The sequence below is a fragment of the Triplophysa dalaica genome, chromosome 15, assembly GCF_015846415.1.
Source record: "Triplophysa dalaica isolate WHDGS20190420 chromosome 15, ASM1584641v1, whole genome shotgun sequence".
Taxonomy (NCBI): Eukaryota; Metazoa; Chordata; class Actinopteri; order Cypriniformes; family Nemacheilidae; genus Triplophysa; species Triplophysa dalaica.
Window position 1 is genome coordinate 8,858,692 of NC_079556.1, and position 17,359 is coordinate 8,876,050.

The 17,359-nt window shown below is 39.5% G+C and overlaps 1 protein-coding gene across 7 annotated transcripts in view; it reads left to right on the top strand.

The window, feature by feature from the left end:
- Positions 1–1,835: 1,835 nt before the first annotated feature.
- qkia (QKI, KH domain containing, RNA binding a) overlaps positions 1,836–17,359 on the top strand; it is a 93,919-nt gene continuing 78,395 nt past the window's right edge. For 4 of the 7 annotated variants that reach the window (XR_008909108.1, XM_056767717.1, XM_056767716.1 and 1 more), the window contains exon 1: positions 1,837–2,268. Coding sequence is in view for 6 of the 7 variants with exons in the window: in XM_056767717.1 (XP_056623695.1) it covers positions 2,124–2,268 (145 nt within the window). In the remaining variant the exon portion in view is untranslated. Of the gene's footprint in view, positions 2,269–17,359 lie in introns of all 7 variants that reach the window. The other 3 variants (XM_056767714.1, XM_056767715.1, XM_056767718.1) reach the window with 1 other exon arrangement.

Here is a 17,359-nt window from a genome sequence, read left to right on the forward strand (position 1 = left end):
CACACTCAACAACACACAGATCTAAACAAGTGTGTGTGACCAGAAAAGTAAAAATACAGTAAATATGGGTAGTTTGCAAATATGCCGAACATGTGTGTTACATAGCAAACATTTAGAAAAAATACTGTTTAAGGAGAAGTTTACTTCAAAATGTGCCACCATTGACTCCCCATAGTAGGAATAAAAATTACTATGGAAAATGAATGGAGGCAAATTTTGAAGTCAACTATAATTTTTTATTCTATATTATTAATATAACTAATTATATTATAAAATATCATAAGAAAGAATTATCTTCATTGTAAAAAAAATCTAATTTTTTGCTGTCACACCATTATGCCTGCATTAGTAATGACTGAGGATCTTTATCAAATGCTGAGATAAAAAACAATCGAAAGAAATTGTCTGTTTAGCCTTCAGACGTATGTATGAATTATACATATTACTGCAGCAGGGGTAGGCCAACCAGCCAAATTGTGACTTAAGCCATACTCTCAATTATTTTTAGGTTAAATCCATTGATCTTCACCATTTTAGTAATCGCATCTGAATATATCGAAACACAGCTCTTATATCTTCTTCAAAAGCTTCTATGACATTTCTGTTTTTCTCCTACACTAAAACAAGTACATTGACAGTTCACACTGGCCCCAAGCACTCCTAGAGCAACCTGGTATTAAGTGTCTTTCCCTAAGGTACAATGGCATTAGGGGGAGTCCGTAACTTATCAGGACATTGATCACATCCTCAGGGTTTTAGCTACCAGCCTCGATCCCCTACATGTGTTTGAGATTTTCACTGGTTCAGGTGAACTCCGGTATAGTGAAAGGTCACACTCTCTAGACACTGCGTTTCCTTTTCTGATAGACAATATCTGATATTATTGGCTTCTGTGAGTTGTCACCAGCTGGAGGAATGTGTCAAGTTATCTCCCACATGGATAACAGTGGATCTGGAGAGGGTCAGCTTAGCCTGCAGTTACAAGCACCTCTTACAGTGCTGATACAGACACTGTCTGCCAATGTGTCTCGCATATCAATGAATGTGAATATGTGATTGGAATCTAATCTTATATCCATCCAATTAAATCCTTTGTCATTCTCAGCTAAGGTTTGCCTTTAACAGTGATTTTATAATTACTAAATGTAATGCTTGTCTTCTAAAAGGATTTAAGCAGTCAAAATAAATGTTCAGGGAAGGAAATAAAAAAACGTTGTTTTAGAATGATAGAATTGTAGTCAAACTAAAAATTTTATGATGCTTATCAATTTTGTTTTAGCTCAAAACCATATTCACACCATAAACTAATTTTATGTTAAAATAAAGTTTTAATTTGATTTAATCACTTTAAGAATATCCACATAAAAGGAACATTTTATTTTGAAAGCCATGTTAATTAGATTATATATGTATATGTATTAATTATATTTTTTTCTAAACTGTTTTTCATAAAATCTGCAAGGCACCGTTTATGACAGAGCGTCGAATGAAGCTAAATCAAAACATACATATATTCATTTAATTAAGGATGTAACTGCCCAAAATCTCAAACCCTGTCAAATCACATCATCCTAACATTGTTGTCACGTTGTCACAGCGTTTCACATATGCGAACCCATGCCGATGACTCCCAGCGTTCATGCGGACGTATATCATTGGCCCTGATCTCTGTCCATCATCTCAAACCCCGATTCGTTAAGTTAAGTGCTAGCCCCGCCTCCAAGGAACTCCGTTCTGATTAGCAAACCCTCGCTCACAGTCCGGCCCATTTACGCGCAGGCAGCCAATGATCTTCGGGTGGGTCGGGCACTTTCGGAGGATTCAGAGCAGGCGTGCACGGGTGGCAGTCTAGAGCGTGAACGCGAGTTCAGTACAGTGAACAGGACCCGACGAGTCCACATCGAGCGACTCTAGCGAAGGGAGAATAAGAAAGAGACTGAAGGGTTTGTGTTTCTTCCTCTCCTCGCTAAATCAACAGCTCCTTAAATCAGCCGTTATATCCGGAGAGGGTCGCCGCAGAGTGGAGGGGGCACGAGGGATTTGATCTGCACCGTTATTTTTTCTTTTGTGTTTTCTTTTTTTTCTTTTTCTCGTGGAAGGATTGTGAGGGTTTGCTTGTAAAGATGATGGTCGGGGAGATGGAGGTGAAGGAGAGACCGAGGCCGAGTCCCGACTATCTCATGCAGTTACTGAACGAGAAGAAGCTCATGACGAGTTTACCGAACCTGTGCGGCATCTTCACACACCTGGAAAGACTCCTGGACGAAGGTACTTGTGTGTTTCAACCTAAACCAAGAGTGTAACTTATGTGTTTGGGAACCATGCGTGTGGCGTTTCACAACTTTGTAAACTCTCAGTAACTCACATAACTGATTTAAGTTGGTCTTTAACTGTAAACGTCTTTTCGAAGGGTTTATTTGCAATAAATATACAGTCAGTGTAAGTTACATTTGTTAAAGTTTTTCTTCACCTAATGTGTCTTGGTCGCTAGCGCCGTTAGCAGTCTGCTAAACACCAACAACTTTTTTAAACCATCATATATGCTCGAATTCACCGTTTTATCGACACATTTTGTCGAAACAACTTTGAACAGACTCTGTTTTAATTTGTTTGAATAAACTGATATACAAACGAGCCGTTATGTGTAGTTTGAACGGTTTTGTAACTTTTTTGCGTTTGTGTGTGACGTTAGCAGGACCGAGTAACGTTAGCCGCACGCGCAAAAACTTAAAACTTGTATTTTTACTGTGAGCTTTTACACAAATGTCTATTTATTCATGTAATAAAACGTCGTATTTTTTATATGAATTACTGAACACAATGATATTTATCTGAACAATAAGCTGTTTGTTGGCAGATAAAGATTTTTGAGGCTTTTCCAGGGAAAAAGGGATTAGACAGACAAGAGGGGCAAAATGAAAACGGGCTCGCGGGAAAGCGTGAGGTTTGGTGGCGGGGTTCTCTCCCGTTACAGCGAGTGTATATCTGGTTCTTTTGTGCCAGGAGCCTGTGTAGTTTACTGTAAGAATTTGCCTGATCTGGGTGGGTTTAAATTCCTGCACACACGGTATTTGACTGTGCTACGGTTTCGTCAACCGCAAAAATAACCTAAAGTGTTGCGAGCACGCGGCTGTGTTTGTCCTGTAACAAAGAGAGACGAGCGGACACAAAATCTGCAGCAAAATAGTGCCTTTGTTTGCGTTGTTATTCTCTCGGCGTGTTGCAAAATCGCCCTGTGCGTCACCAGATAAACCAGTTAGGTTTGACTGATGACATCTCTACATACCAACACAGGCACAAATGGCACAATTTGGATTTTTTAGCATTGGTCTAGCCAACTCGCATGCTTGTTTATTTAAAAGGGATTAGAAACTTATGGGTCAAAATGACTATAATATTCGTATATTTCAAGTTCGTTTATGTTAAAGGGACACTTCACCACCCAAAAATGACTCTCTCCTGCTGAACAAGGAAGATGTTTAGAAGAAAATTATTCGTTTTAAGTTCTAGGACATCATTGACTTCCATAGTAGGAGCATTTGAAATGGTAGTCAAAGGTGCTCCAGAACTGTATGCTTTCCTAAATGCTTAAAGAAACAATTCTACTTTGGTAGTTTATGATGTCCAGAACTGAAAACTTTTGCTTTTTCCAAATATCTTTGTGTTCATTAGAACATGGATGTTTATGCAGGTTTCGAGGGCGAGTAAATGGTGACAGATTTTTTTTTACCATAAGGATAGTGAGCATCAGTTTTGTCAATCCATTTTGTCTATACCTGTTTGACGAGTTTTTGCAGTTTCGTCACTACATCCATGAATGGCCTGTTTTGATTAGAAGTCGTCGTCTTGGTCCCTTGGTAAATGGTTCAGTGAGAGATTTCTCATGAAGCTGTCTACTTTGACACCAAACAGTGAGGTCTTAGTTTGTCTTGGAGTAATACAGCTGACATGTGTTGTTTGATTCCCCTCTGTTTACCTGCACTTTGTTCCTCTTTCGCTGTAATCTGTTCTCCTCAATCCACTCAAAAATTAGCCGAGTTCAAAGACCTGAGGACGCCATGCTTCATTTTTACTCTTGATATTTTTAAAATCGTAAACGGATTTAAGATAGGTCTGAATCTCTGCTGTGCTCAGCTGAATTTGCATACTGACATGACTATGCAAATGCACAGTTCAGGATAATGTGGGCCAGTTGTGTATTTGTAATGGCAAATACTCTGACGTTATGCTTGGATGGGGTAAATTTGTCCGCTATCTTTTCTGACCTCTGCTTTGCAAGATCTGCTGTATTGAGAATTGGTCGACCAATATGGGGGTTTAAATGGCCGTAATGATTAGTGACAGAATTGCTAAAGATAAATGAAAACTGATAATGTACACTATCTATTGACAATGCGGTTTGTACAATTTGGAATCCATACTTGAGTAAATTATAATTTCTGTTCATTTCTGCTAGTTGTACACAGGTTTTTACCCATTGGTTTTGTAAAAAAACGCTCTCCATCCATGCTACCATAGCTGTGGGTATTGCACTGATTTGAGATCACTCTTCTACTTTTAGATCTGTGCTGTCACAGGTTAATAAGGGCAAGGTATGTTACAGGCCAACTGTAAAGTTCCACCGTGTTGTGTTGCTGTTTTAGGCAGAGATTGGAAAGTTAACACTGATTTTATTATCTTGGGTGATTTGTTAATCATTCGGTGTTTTGTTAATATTTCCAGTCATTCAATATGTAAATAAGCCCAAGACTTAGCTGATGCTTTGAGGTTCATGCATACACTTCTGTTGTGTGAAAAGTGTGTGGGGGGTTTGAACACTCTGTCAATTGGCTCCTTTTAAGAGTTCTTGTAACAGCTGCACAAATGCTCATAACTTCAATGGATCGTGTGTATTTGCAGCTGTTGTCATGGCAAACGAAAACCAACACCCTCAGCGTCACCCAACTTGATCCCCCCCGAAAGACAACTGCTCTCTCTCTCAATGTGCTGTTTTTGTGAGAGTGTGTGTGTCAGGCCGAGGAGAGAGCGACAGGTTTGCTGTGTGCCTGTGATCTTCAGAGGTGACCCTGCGGGTGTTTCGAGAGCTGTCTTTGATAAGTCAGTGGCAGCTGAGTCCAGTGCTGGAGCTTAAGGCAGGCAGATTCAGAAATGGACACAGGAATGGAGAGAAGTCAAGGTTAAAGATCTTGATTTCTCATTGTCACAGGATTGTGATTTATTGGGACATGATTTTGTTGTGTGGACCGTTTATATAATGTTTTACTTTATTACGTTTTTTTTTATCTTGAGTAGCTTTTTTCTCTTTACATTTATAAAGTATTATTTTAACTGTCCTTTTATTTTTCAATTAACTTGATACTGTACAGCTGGCCTATTGCAAAATAAACACACTAGGTTTGTTGCAGTATTGACCAGCAGACTGAATATTACCTGCTTGTTAAGTTTGAAGTTCACTGCTACTAGGTCTAAGCGCTTTATCAGGTACCAATGTGGAAAACAAACCATACTAATCTGCACTTGGTGTACTGTAAAAGTACTGAAAAGTCATGATTCTCACATTTATAACAACAAAATGTCTGATGACCAATAAAATATTGGTGTTAAGGATGCCATGAACCTGCAGACTAAAATGTACACCTCGTAAATGAATGGTGCTCTATTAAGATGGTAGTCTCCGTTAAAAACGCTCGGAGGACCTCATATTGGTGTTCCTTACATCACGACATAACAAGCGGTTACTTTTGTTTTAGCGCCAATTGTGAAAGATCTCTGCTTCAAATACGGTGGTTCAGAATCTACAGTCACTCCGCTAACTTCTGTTGTGATAAAAGTCTAGCAGTTTTCTCAGTGTTTGGGGTTGGTGTGAGGTTGGACCTAACCGCATCTAGTTTAATTACTTAGCTATATCCATTAGCTCAGGTACCTGGCTCGAGCCAGGATTCATTCTAGTGTGTGCAGAGATAATTTTATTCCCTCTATCTTTGTTTCTCTCTCTTTTTCTGTGTCCTGCTGGTCGGTGATAAATTGGATAGCAGGAAGAGGTTGACAGGGTTAGCACAGGGAATGGAGAAGTCTCGCTCATTTTCTCTCTCCGTATCCCTCTGGTGGCGTTATGGGGTGTGTGTGCGCATACTGACCCTTGGTTCGACCCTCGTGTGGCCCCTGATAAAGTCATGTCAGTATGCGTCACGGCTGTGCCCTGTTATCAGTGGTTGTCTCTCCCTCGAGCGCAGGGGTTCCTTATCAGACACTACCCTGCCAGCTCTGCTGTCCGCCTGATGCCACACAGACACTAAAACACGCCCTCCAACAACTTTTCCTCTCAAAGTGAAGGTTTTTTTTAAGTGGCTGCTAGGTTAATGAAACGGTTGCGACGTTTGTTCGTTCAGCATGGATGCACACTTTTTGTTAGGCCAGGTCAAAACAGCCGCTGTAGCTGGGAGTGCGATAGATGTAAGCTGATGCAATGTTTCAGAATAAGTCACGACTCCCCAAACACCATGACACACACTCACAGGCTCCCTGGAGGAGAACAGCGAGCCTTTCATGGGCCAGCTCACACAGGAAGAGGCTGATTCAGTGTTTTTGGAAGGGGTGGAGTGCTTTTCATATGTAACGAAATACAGCCTCTCAACAAAAAGCAAAGCATATCCAGAAGTTATGCTTTTATGGAGTGTGTGTGTGTGTGTGTGTGCGTGTGCGTGTGCGTGTGCGTGCGTGTGTACTTTGCTGTGTTTTAGTGTGGTAGGGAGAATCTGTCCAGGAACAAGCTAGTGTTTATCCTCTCTCTCTCTTTAGAGAGGGGGAAGGGCCTCACCCTTCACATTCCACAGCTGCCTGAAATATCTCCACACCCCTTCACACTCCTGTTTTTGTGCAGTTTTTTTTCTCCCTCTGTTTTCGCCATCAGCAGCCTGGAGACGCTGTGTGTTTCTTTGTTTCTATTTAACCGATTTCTTGATGTTTAGTAAAGCCTTACATTCCTCTCTCTAATTGAGTAACAGAGGCATTGTTTGGCTAAATCAGACAGCGGTATTCCTCCATGTGCTCATCAACACATTCATTAAGTGCTTGAATCCTGCTAATGTTTGTTATATCTCTTTAAATGCTGTAATTGGTTGTAATTATGATTATTCTTGTTTTTTTATTCTGGCTGGAAAATGGTTCTTGAATTGATCTGTGTAGACAGTGGTCTCTGCCGGAGGTGGTTTGGATTGACTGTCTCACCCTGTGATTTCAACGTTTGATTCGCCGATCTCAGCAGCAAGTGTAAAACCTGCAGCGTTGAACTTCGTTGTAAAAATGTGCGTTTCCAAACCAAACGTGTTTTTTTTTTCCTGTACGTTTTGAGCGTTAGTTAATAGAGGGCCAATCAGAGCGTACAGCTCGACAGGCCACATGGGAGCACACAGATGTCATTGTGTGATAAGTAGGTTATCTGTATCTGTCTTTTACCAACAGTAAGTGATAGCAGACTCATTCCATTCTGACGGTGTTATTCGTTTATAACACCTAGTTCCTGTTTCATCATAGTTCTCTCTTTCTTGTTAAAAACAGGAATGCATTTCATTTCTCTTCCTGTGAGCGGTCATTCAAACAGGATACAGTCTTGTACGCAGTCTATGTTTTCTTGTTAATTGTTTGACTTTACATATGTGTCAGCTCAATCTTTTTTGTGGTTAATTTTGCTTCAACTCTAACTCCAGGCCTACACGTAAACAAATTTTTGACTATAATTATTGTTGGCTCTTAGACAAATGAGAGAGCATTTGACATTTTGTAAGATAAAAGTGTCTGCTCCTGTTGAATAAATGTTACATGTAAATGTCAATTTTAAGTAGTTTTAATTGTAAAAATGTTTAGAGACCCCCTCTGTTCTGTTTCCGTCTGGCTCTTGGGTGCAAGTCCCTCATTCCTCTGAATTTGCATAAACAGTACCCTTTTGAATTTCAGAAAATATATTCAGGATGTTCAGGAATGAGACGGACATTCTGGAACAAGCCATTTATTGTTTGGAGCACAGCTGTTAAAAAGTATGAATTGTGTGTCAAGTAAACAAAGACTAAATAGACACTGAAGCCTTATGCTCACCTGTTGTAATTTTAACAGTCCGCTGCAGTGTGCTGTAAGTGTGTGTGTGAGAGAGAAAGAGCAAGGTTTTTGTTCTGCTTTGAACGTTTTATCGGTTTTCATCAATTCTGCTGTCACACCGCTCATAGCTTTGTTTGCTAGCTTTTTGTTAATCTGTTGCATTTGTGCTCGATTAGCTCTTAAATGTGTCAAAAACAAAAGAGCATTATGGGAGAGGAAGAGCGCTGGCTTTGTGGGAAGGGTTAGTTGTGTGTTAGTCAGGTCAGCAGCACAGCTCTGAACTGATTGATTGTGCGCACGGAGAGAGAGATGGCAGTGTCAAACTGAACGCGGTGGTGGAGAATGGGAGACCAAGAAAGACAGATAGTATGTGTTGTTATTGAGGTCAGCCAGCGTGCAGGGGGGTAGGTGGGGTGTCTGTGTGGTTTCACAGGGTGCCTGTGCTCGGACAATGAAGCATTATGTGCTAGTACACGCACACATGACATCATTGCCCTGGCAAACAGGACGTGAACCTCTGTTGGAGTTTCCTGAATGAGCCCTTTTTACACCACCAGTGTAAGCAACGAGCCAGCTGCTAATTGTATGAGGGTTTGTGTACACGCACACAATTTATAAGCCTTTAGCAAACCTCCAAACAAAACATTAATGGAGGCAGTAAATGCATTTATGGCTGATGTTTAGATAAGCGCGAATGGCAGTCGATTCGGTGTGCACACGTGATGGATAAGCCAGAAACATGCTCTACACAACTATCTAGATTGTCATGGTTGTTGTTCGTGTGCTGTCATGTTATTCATATTGAACATTCTTGCGTTACTGTGCTCCTGACAGTTTTGTCTTTAAGGGCACAATAGTGACCTCCAGATGTATGTATGCAGCTAGCTACAGTTGAAACAGTTTAATAAATTTTAATAAAATTGCTCTGCAGGTTTATCTTAACTGATAATTCACACAGATGGTTGTTGATTTAATTACCTTTGTTGTTACATTTTTCCCACAGCCTTATCAGAACAGACCTAGGACCCACATGTTAAACCACTTGCCCTCTGTTCTCCACTCCCATCTATGCACCAGAAAGCTGCATCATCTTTATTTTACTAAAGACTGTTGGTCGCATTTAAAATCTGTTGCCCTGTCGGTTTGCATTAGTCAAGAGTCACATGCACACGCTGGTTTTGCATGTTACACTTTTCTCCCCCTCCATCTTTTTGTTCTTGTCCTCAGGACAGTCGCTTGAAAGCTTGCAGCAGACAGAACTTATTGTGGCAGCTACTGAGTCACAACACTAACTCAGTGTTTCCTCATAGTGTTCCCTTTTTTGTCTGTGTGGACCTCTCTTAATATTACTCTTGTCCATCTAACAATGGAGAGATACAGTCAGCTTCCACCCCCCCGGTCTTACACACACACACCACATAGTAATGGTGTAAATATTTGTTTTTATTTTGATTGCCGTAGGCAGACAAATTTAAATTGCTGAACCTCCTGACAGTGCGGCGCTCTCATTGGCTTTTGGAAGCAAAGCTTCATTACAGAATGCAAACGAACAAGTTTTTAAGATCTCCGGATCTGCACATCTCCAGATCTGCATGACTGGAAAGTTGTGTGATGAATCGAGGTTTCACCTGGTGACATGGGCACAAGATAACAAAACGTTGCTTGTTTTTCAACTGCCATTCTGGAAAAAACACTTCCCTACTCATGTATGTCAGATAAGTTATTTATAAATTTCATAGGTGCACATAGTTTATGACTTGCTTGTTATAACTTATTGTTTGTTATAAGATTGTAGTGTGACATGTTTGCTTGTAGGCAGGTTATGTCTTAAGTTGGTTGCATCATCATTTGGCTGTACTGTGGAAAGAGCGAGGATTGCAGTTCCCCCTGCAGATCTTGGCTCTCGTGTGAGAACTATCACTATATCTCACTCTTTAATTTGTGTTTCTGTATAAAACTGGATTACAGTATCTTCATTGAAAAAAAAGTGGGATACGGTCTCCATCCTGTCGCACAGGGACACGCTCTGGCTTGCCTGGGAAGTTTCTGTTTGTTGTGGTGCCGTTACCCAGAGTTCTTTGCTGCCATTACTACTCCGGTGAAGGACGGCACTTTGTGTCGTCTGCCATCCTGTGTCCCCAGGCCTCTCTTATGAGATCAGTTATATAGTGAAACTAGCACCTTGAGATCACACATTCTCTCTCTCGTTCTCTCTCACCCTCTCGAGCGCTAGTGTAAATGGTCCTTGTCATTGGCTGCCCTCATTTCCTGCTAATTAAAAGCCGAGGAATGCAGTCCTGCCACTCCATCTCTCAAGCTGATAGAAACCAGAAAAAAGAAGACATGATAAAAAGTGGAAGAATGCAGATACACAGGCAGGTGGTTTCCTCTAGCAGTAACCTTTGATGACCACATCAGTGACTAAAGAGGGTTCACTTAACCACAGTTCTGTTGTTTTCTCACTGATAGTGTCGTTTATTTGTCATAGCATCAACTTATGTAGCGGTTTAAAACTGTTTTTAATAAATGACATTTTAAATAGAAAGGGGAAGACTTCTATCCTGTTTTTGTGCGTGTCGTTTTCCTTTGTAATTCTAAACAATTCCATGTCATCATGACTTGGGAGGATGGAGGAAGGGGATGATTGGTTATCTGCTCTTAGCACATTTACTGTCAGCTTCCTTCCTTCCTGGCTTCAGTTCTTCCTGTCATTGTTAAGCGTGTTCACTTCATTTATGATTGTGTATTTGTGACCAAGACATGTGAGAGCGTTCCTTGGGAATTAATAGATAACTAGAAACTGAAATGACTTGTACCCTGTCTGATGCTACTCATCTTGAACTCAGTGCGACAAGTTTATGCTGAAGTCACACAGTGTGGTTCTGGGCATAGCAGGAAGTCTGAGCACATAGTGGATGGTCTGTTAAAACATAGATGGCTTTTCCTTTCTGCACCAGTTTAACATCCTCCGTTAACATCCTGTTATTCCTTCATTCCACATCCTGCTGAAGCTCCTTTTAATGTGTGCACACATATGGATTTCATTCTAATAGACTTATGGCATGTCAAGTGAATTATCTTTACATTTGTTTGTATTACAGTTTATCTTATCCCTCTACTACAATCCATTTATTACAGAAACAACTATGGTGTATGTGTGAGAGGGAGGTTTCTCTGTTGATGTGTCTGGTTCAGTCAGTGTTGTTGCATTGCATGGTTCAACAGTAAAGAAGGCTTTGGGCCGTTGTGAGTTTTAGGCCAGTTAACAGAACATACTTATTGGGTTGGTGCCGTGTTATCACTAAATCTTGTTTGTTGATATGTTTAAATATGTGTTCAAATTTGTACCTTGTACTGAACATCTGTTATTGTTGATTCGGCTGATTTAATTGTGTCTTGCCTTGTTAAATGTTACATTGTAGCTTTGTGACTTCGATTTTTTGGTTTGTAATAACACCTGAAGTTTAAGTGCATTTTTTTTTCTAATGCCAAACCAAAACACCTCAAAACAAGCTTCAATTAAAATTCCTGCCAATTGGTGGTAACTACAAAAAATATTTTTTTAAATATTATGAAGTTTTTATTATATCATATAATACCATTATTGCAACTACTTTTTTCTTTGTATCTTTAACTACATGCTCATATATTTAGCTCATACTTTAATTATTAAACGCATCAAATAACAAGTTTAAAGCGATAATTACTCAACATCAAGTTGTTCCAAACCTTTGTAAATGTCTTTGTTCTGTTGAACACAAAAATATTTAGACCATTGACTACCAGAGTAGAAAAAATGTACATGTTTATCAAAGGTGGGCCAGATGTGTTTGTTTTTCTAAATTCTTCAAAGTATAATCTTTTATGTATGGTACTAATATGGTATCATTGGTCAATGATACCATATTAGAAATTTCAGTTGGTAACATTCTTCATAATATCTCTCTTTGGGTTTAACCAAACAAATACATTTATAATGGAATAACTTGAGGGTGAGTAAATGATGACAGAATTTACATTTTTGGGTGAAGGATCCCTTTAATCGCACAACACTGGTCAAGTTAAAGCTTAAAAGACCCAAAGATCTGAATACCTGTTACCAGCCTCTCCAGAAGACGGCGTGTTCTAGATTAAAGCATTCGTGAATAGTTGTGTTTCTACATAAATTGGATACTAGCCTAATTTACAGGATGTGGTTAGACCTGGCCATTTAAACCACTGCAGTGACTGTATTGTGTCTTCGTCCTCAATGATAACCCAAACCCACCCCTCCCCAACAGCTCTACTCTATAACCCGGCGCCATATCATCAAGTGTGACAAGCCTCACTGCTAAATTTAGCTCTTCATAATGGCTCTGCGGAAACCCGGACTGCAGCAGGACAATCTGGGAATGTGCAGGGGGATGAAGGAGAGATCAGAGTATGTGTTTGGTTAGGGATCAGGTTCATTCCCAGTACTGATGTTAGACTTCTAATCTTTTAATCCTCAGTGTTTCCGATATCATATATCCCGGCCTACAATAACAGGTGTTTGGTTTATCTCTGTGTCAGACATGACTGAGTTAACTTTCATAACCTGTTGGTAGTTTGTCTAAGTGGTGCTCTGTGTGAATATCCTCCACCCCGGAATGCCGTTTTTGCCGCTTCCTTGCTGACTGATGGTGCTGAAGATTCTAATACACTTGATGCATTTCCTCCTGACTGGTGAAGCTTTTGTGGCAGACGCTCTGCAAACTGTCTGTTTTCACTACGATCTCTGGCCTAAACTCAAATGTTCTTGTTTCCTCAGTGTGTCCCTGGGGCTTATCTGTTTGTGTGCGACAGAGAGTTTTGTACTGTGTCTCCTTTTTAACTTACTCTTCAATGAATGTGTTTGTGTGTCCATGTTACTTGCCAGTCTCTTTTGTCCAGTAAACATGTGGTGTACATTAAAAGGAGTTACATTCATGCTGCTTTCTCACCTATAGGAGGAAAGTTAAGTTCCTATTTGGTATACTAAATACTGGATGGATTACTGAATGATTTCAAGTTTAGTTTATTCTAGCTGTGTTTTATCTTAATATTCTTTCACGTATGCTTATGGAACGCTGCACTACTACTGCAACTACTAAATATTTCCAGCAAATAATGTTGCTTCAATGAAAAAGATAATTTAAGCTGAACTGCAAGGTTGCAATTAAATGTGATGGGCTGTTCCAGCACAATAAAACTGATTTTTTTTTGTTTAAATTGTTTAAAATGGGACAAATGCGCAATGTATCTGTAATGTCAGACAAGGGATGGGGCGATTAATCGTGCGATTCTTATGCTCCGTTTCTCAATGACTTGCGATTAAATCCCTCTACAACTAAATGGCGCTCTTGCGTAGAAACTCCAAATATGGGCCGTAGAAGTACGATTTACACGCATGAACTGCGTCTGAATTTGCTACCTTGTTCACTTATTCACTATTCCCTATATAGCTAATGCTAAATAGTCCACTATATCGGGAAGTGAATGAAAAGGAGTGAATAATTCGGACAATGACGTAATATATCCTGCGTCTGACAGTACTGTCGCGGACATTAGTCATAACGATTATATTACACCTGTGTGGCTTTTATGGATTGTTTTCTAAAATGGTAAAGTTCATTGTTACATTATTTGTCACGTTTATTATATTAGTTTTTAATAAAGAGATCTTGCTTTTTCAAATGTATTTTATAAACTACTCAATCTCCTACTGATCAAAGAGCTGTAGTTCACGGAAGAGCTGTGTATAAAACACAGAATCGAAGCCTTTGCGATTTCAGAATCGCCCAGGCATGTGTGAATTGCCACACATATCGTCCCCTCCCTACGTCAGACTTGGCTTTGAATGATTCTGAATCAGACTTAGACTTGTGAGTTGTCACTTTGATTTGGTCAATAGCACTAAATAAAACTTTAATTCAAAAACCAGAATTCTTAAAAAATAACTTCACAAAACATGAGACTTGATGAACCACAGGTGTCTTTCAGCAGATAGCATTGTTGTGGTTGGGTATCTAGTAACTCATTATCTTTGACTCGGTGCAAGGCAGCACCAGTGATGTGAACTGTGAATTAAGAGAGACAGAGTTGTCTTTGTTTGATGCTGTTGACTTTCTCACCTCTCAGAAACAAAATTCTCCTATTCTCTCCTGACAGGGGACTGAGGCGCTGCCCAAAATAATGAATTTTTATTTAGAAATGTTTTCTTTTAGCTCTGATATTTACAGAAGGCAGTCTGTGTAATTTGTGAATGTGTTTTTTTGGGAAGTTTCTTAGTCATTTCAAGAAAAGCAGTACGTTAAATACAAAATCAGTTACCCTGAGACCAGTCAGTGCCACTATTTGAACGTTAGTCATGCATTACTAGATTTTCTTTTGAGGTAAAATGTTTTTAATCTCACCTCTTGGGGACAGAGGTTTTGTGTTATGTGCCTATTCAGAGTCTGAATAGTGTTTTAACTTAATGATGTTTTGCCTTAATGGATGTTTACGGTTAAATTCCCTAAGTGTTCTGTGAAGCTGTTTTGAGTTTTCTTGTCACAAATACAAGGAAATTTCACAATCTCTTTCCTGCATGTTGTACCCTGCGTAAACAAGCTCCCATCACCTGATTTTGACAAGCTGTTGCATCTCTTTTAAAGTCTGCAGAAAATCTCTTTGCAAGAAGCGCATTAATGCTGCTAGGAAATATTCTCCCAGGCAAAACATGAAATATAGTGCTGAACTCACAAAATTCATGCACATAGCAAACATTTCAGAAAAGAGTTTTACCTGCTGGTCGTCAGCAGCAAAATACCCTGAAGTTGGTTTCGGAGGCAGACAATTTTACATTTTAGGAGAAGGTGTGGACATTTGATAAGACTGAGAAATGTACTCGCTCAACAAGAACCATAATTCAAAAGTACCCCTCCTTTCTCTGTTTGGAAGTTTTAAGAGTAGCATTGAATTGTCTGTTGAGGGGTCGAATACAGCAGCGAATGCATTAAACCGAAATCTTGAGGCTGCAGAAGCTAGCCGTGCTTTATGGTAGCTAAAGTGCATTGCTTCAAAGTGGAAAAACTTGTACATCAGCAGGCTTTCATATCAAGCACCTCTCTTTTATTTTAATCTTTAAGAGCTTTGAGCGCTCTCCATCCTTTTGTATAGCATCTACTACAGTATTGGTGAGAACCATTTCTTTAGACTGTTGCTTTTGGCTCCTTCATTCTCCTCCTCCATTTTTTCCTTTTAAATGGGATAAAATGTTAGAAGGCTCTTTGTAACCCTGTATGATATGGCTGTAGTCTTGTATGCTACGGCTTTTGTGTTTAAAAAGGCTGATGCTGAACTGTGTCAACCATTATTCTTCAGCGCTGGAATGCAGGGATCTGATTGGTCGATTGACTGCGCTGTTTATGTGCTATGCCCGATTGCAAGTAATTTCTGCCCCCTTTCATTCCAGATTAAAGTTATTACTGTAGATCTCTGTTTATTACCTCCTAGCAGCTAACTAGTTTGCAGACAGATGGGTGCTGATGTTTGCTAAAATGCTGAAAGCAGCAGGTTTTGCAGTGTTTTGTGTGTGTGTGTGTACGTTTCCCGGCCACTGTAACCCTTTCATTCTAATACCATATTCAAACCAGCATTCCAAGGACAGGTACCTCTGCACACCACTGATAGCATTTATAAATCAAAACGTTTTATGTATGGTTTTAGCTCATCTAGACTGCGGCGGTAAATGCTGCTTATATATTTGCAGACCGGGATGTTTTTTTGACAGTAGGGTGATGGCAGTGAATGTTCTGGAAAGTGATGGAGGATGTTCAAACAGCCTCTGATTCAGGGTCTCAAGGTATTTATCCTTGTTTACCTGCTCGTCGGCTTTGAAGATGGTTTTGCTTCTTAAAATGGGCTCTGTCCGTCTTGCTTGCCAATATTGTACATTGTGTTACATCAGCAACAGTAAAAACCCATTTCCATCTGCCTCCTGTTTCCTCTCACCACTTGTTACTCTGTTTGTATGGGGTGTGACATCAGGTATAGTTCATTTTTTTTCACAAAGCAACTTTTGCTGCATGACTGTTTTCCCTTAACAGATTAATGGCTTAAAGGTATTGTTCACCTAAAAAAAAAGAATTGTCAGTTATTTCCTCACCCCCAGATTGTTTTGCTAAACATAAAGCAAGATATTAGCTGCACGATTCTGGATAAATTGAGAATCACGATTAATTTGTTTCAAATAGATTTTTTTTTACGATTCTAAATGACGACTACAAGTAATACAATATTTACTTAAGTTTCTGACAATAAATAGTTTATATAGGTATGTAATATTTAGCACTTTACTTGAAGATTATTACATATTTCATGGTTACCCTGCCTTCGGTAACTATAATGAGATTTTTTTTTACAACAATTACCACAGGTAAACCTAAAGTGTAAGATTTCTGTAAAGTTTTTATTTAAATGCAAAAGTTTAATTTTCAAAAACGTATTGATACATTGAAAAAACTTATATATTAAATATTTCTACAGTAAAACAAATTCATAAGGTGACACTTGCTGTTAAATCTCTTTATCAATAAGATTAATCAATTTGCCTGTCATATACAGACTTGAAGGGATCTTTAAAGAAACACACAACTGATAAACATACCAGCACAATATTATCACATGTAAACCGTTAAAATAACCTGAAAACATGAAATGCTGGGCAACGTTATGAAAAAGTCTAATGTCATGATCCTGCCTCATCTTGTCGTGCTTTTCTAGTCTTGTGGTATGATCATGAAAGCCCCACGTATTATGTGTGGAAGCACATGGTCATTATTTGTTATGATGGCCATGTCCTCTGCTGTCTCATCTCTTGACCCCGCTCCCTCATTTCCTCATCTTGCTTCCCGCCAGTGTTTCATTCTCCACACCGGCCTAGTGTAATCATCCCTTGTTTGTTTGGCTATTTAATGCCCCTGTGTTTTCTTTCCTGTTCAATTCCTTATATGCATCTCATGTCCTTGTTTCCTGATCCTTGTTCCTGGCGTAATTTTCTAATGTCCTTGCCTTGTTTTGTCCCTTTGTGGGAAGTGGTCGGTGATCGGGTTCTGTCCTCACCAGCCATGACAGCTTAGTTTCTGTGTTCAGTGTAAATACAGTGATAAGTGCCACACACGCTTATGACTTGTTTTGTGATCTTTTAATGATTAATCGTGCAGCTCTAGAAGATCTTTGCAAGAATTACAGTGACCACACATATCTCTTCCCCCATTGACTCCCATAG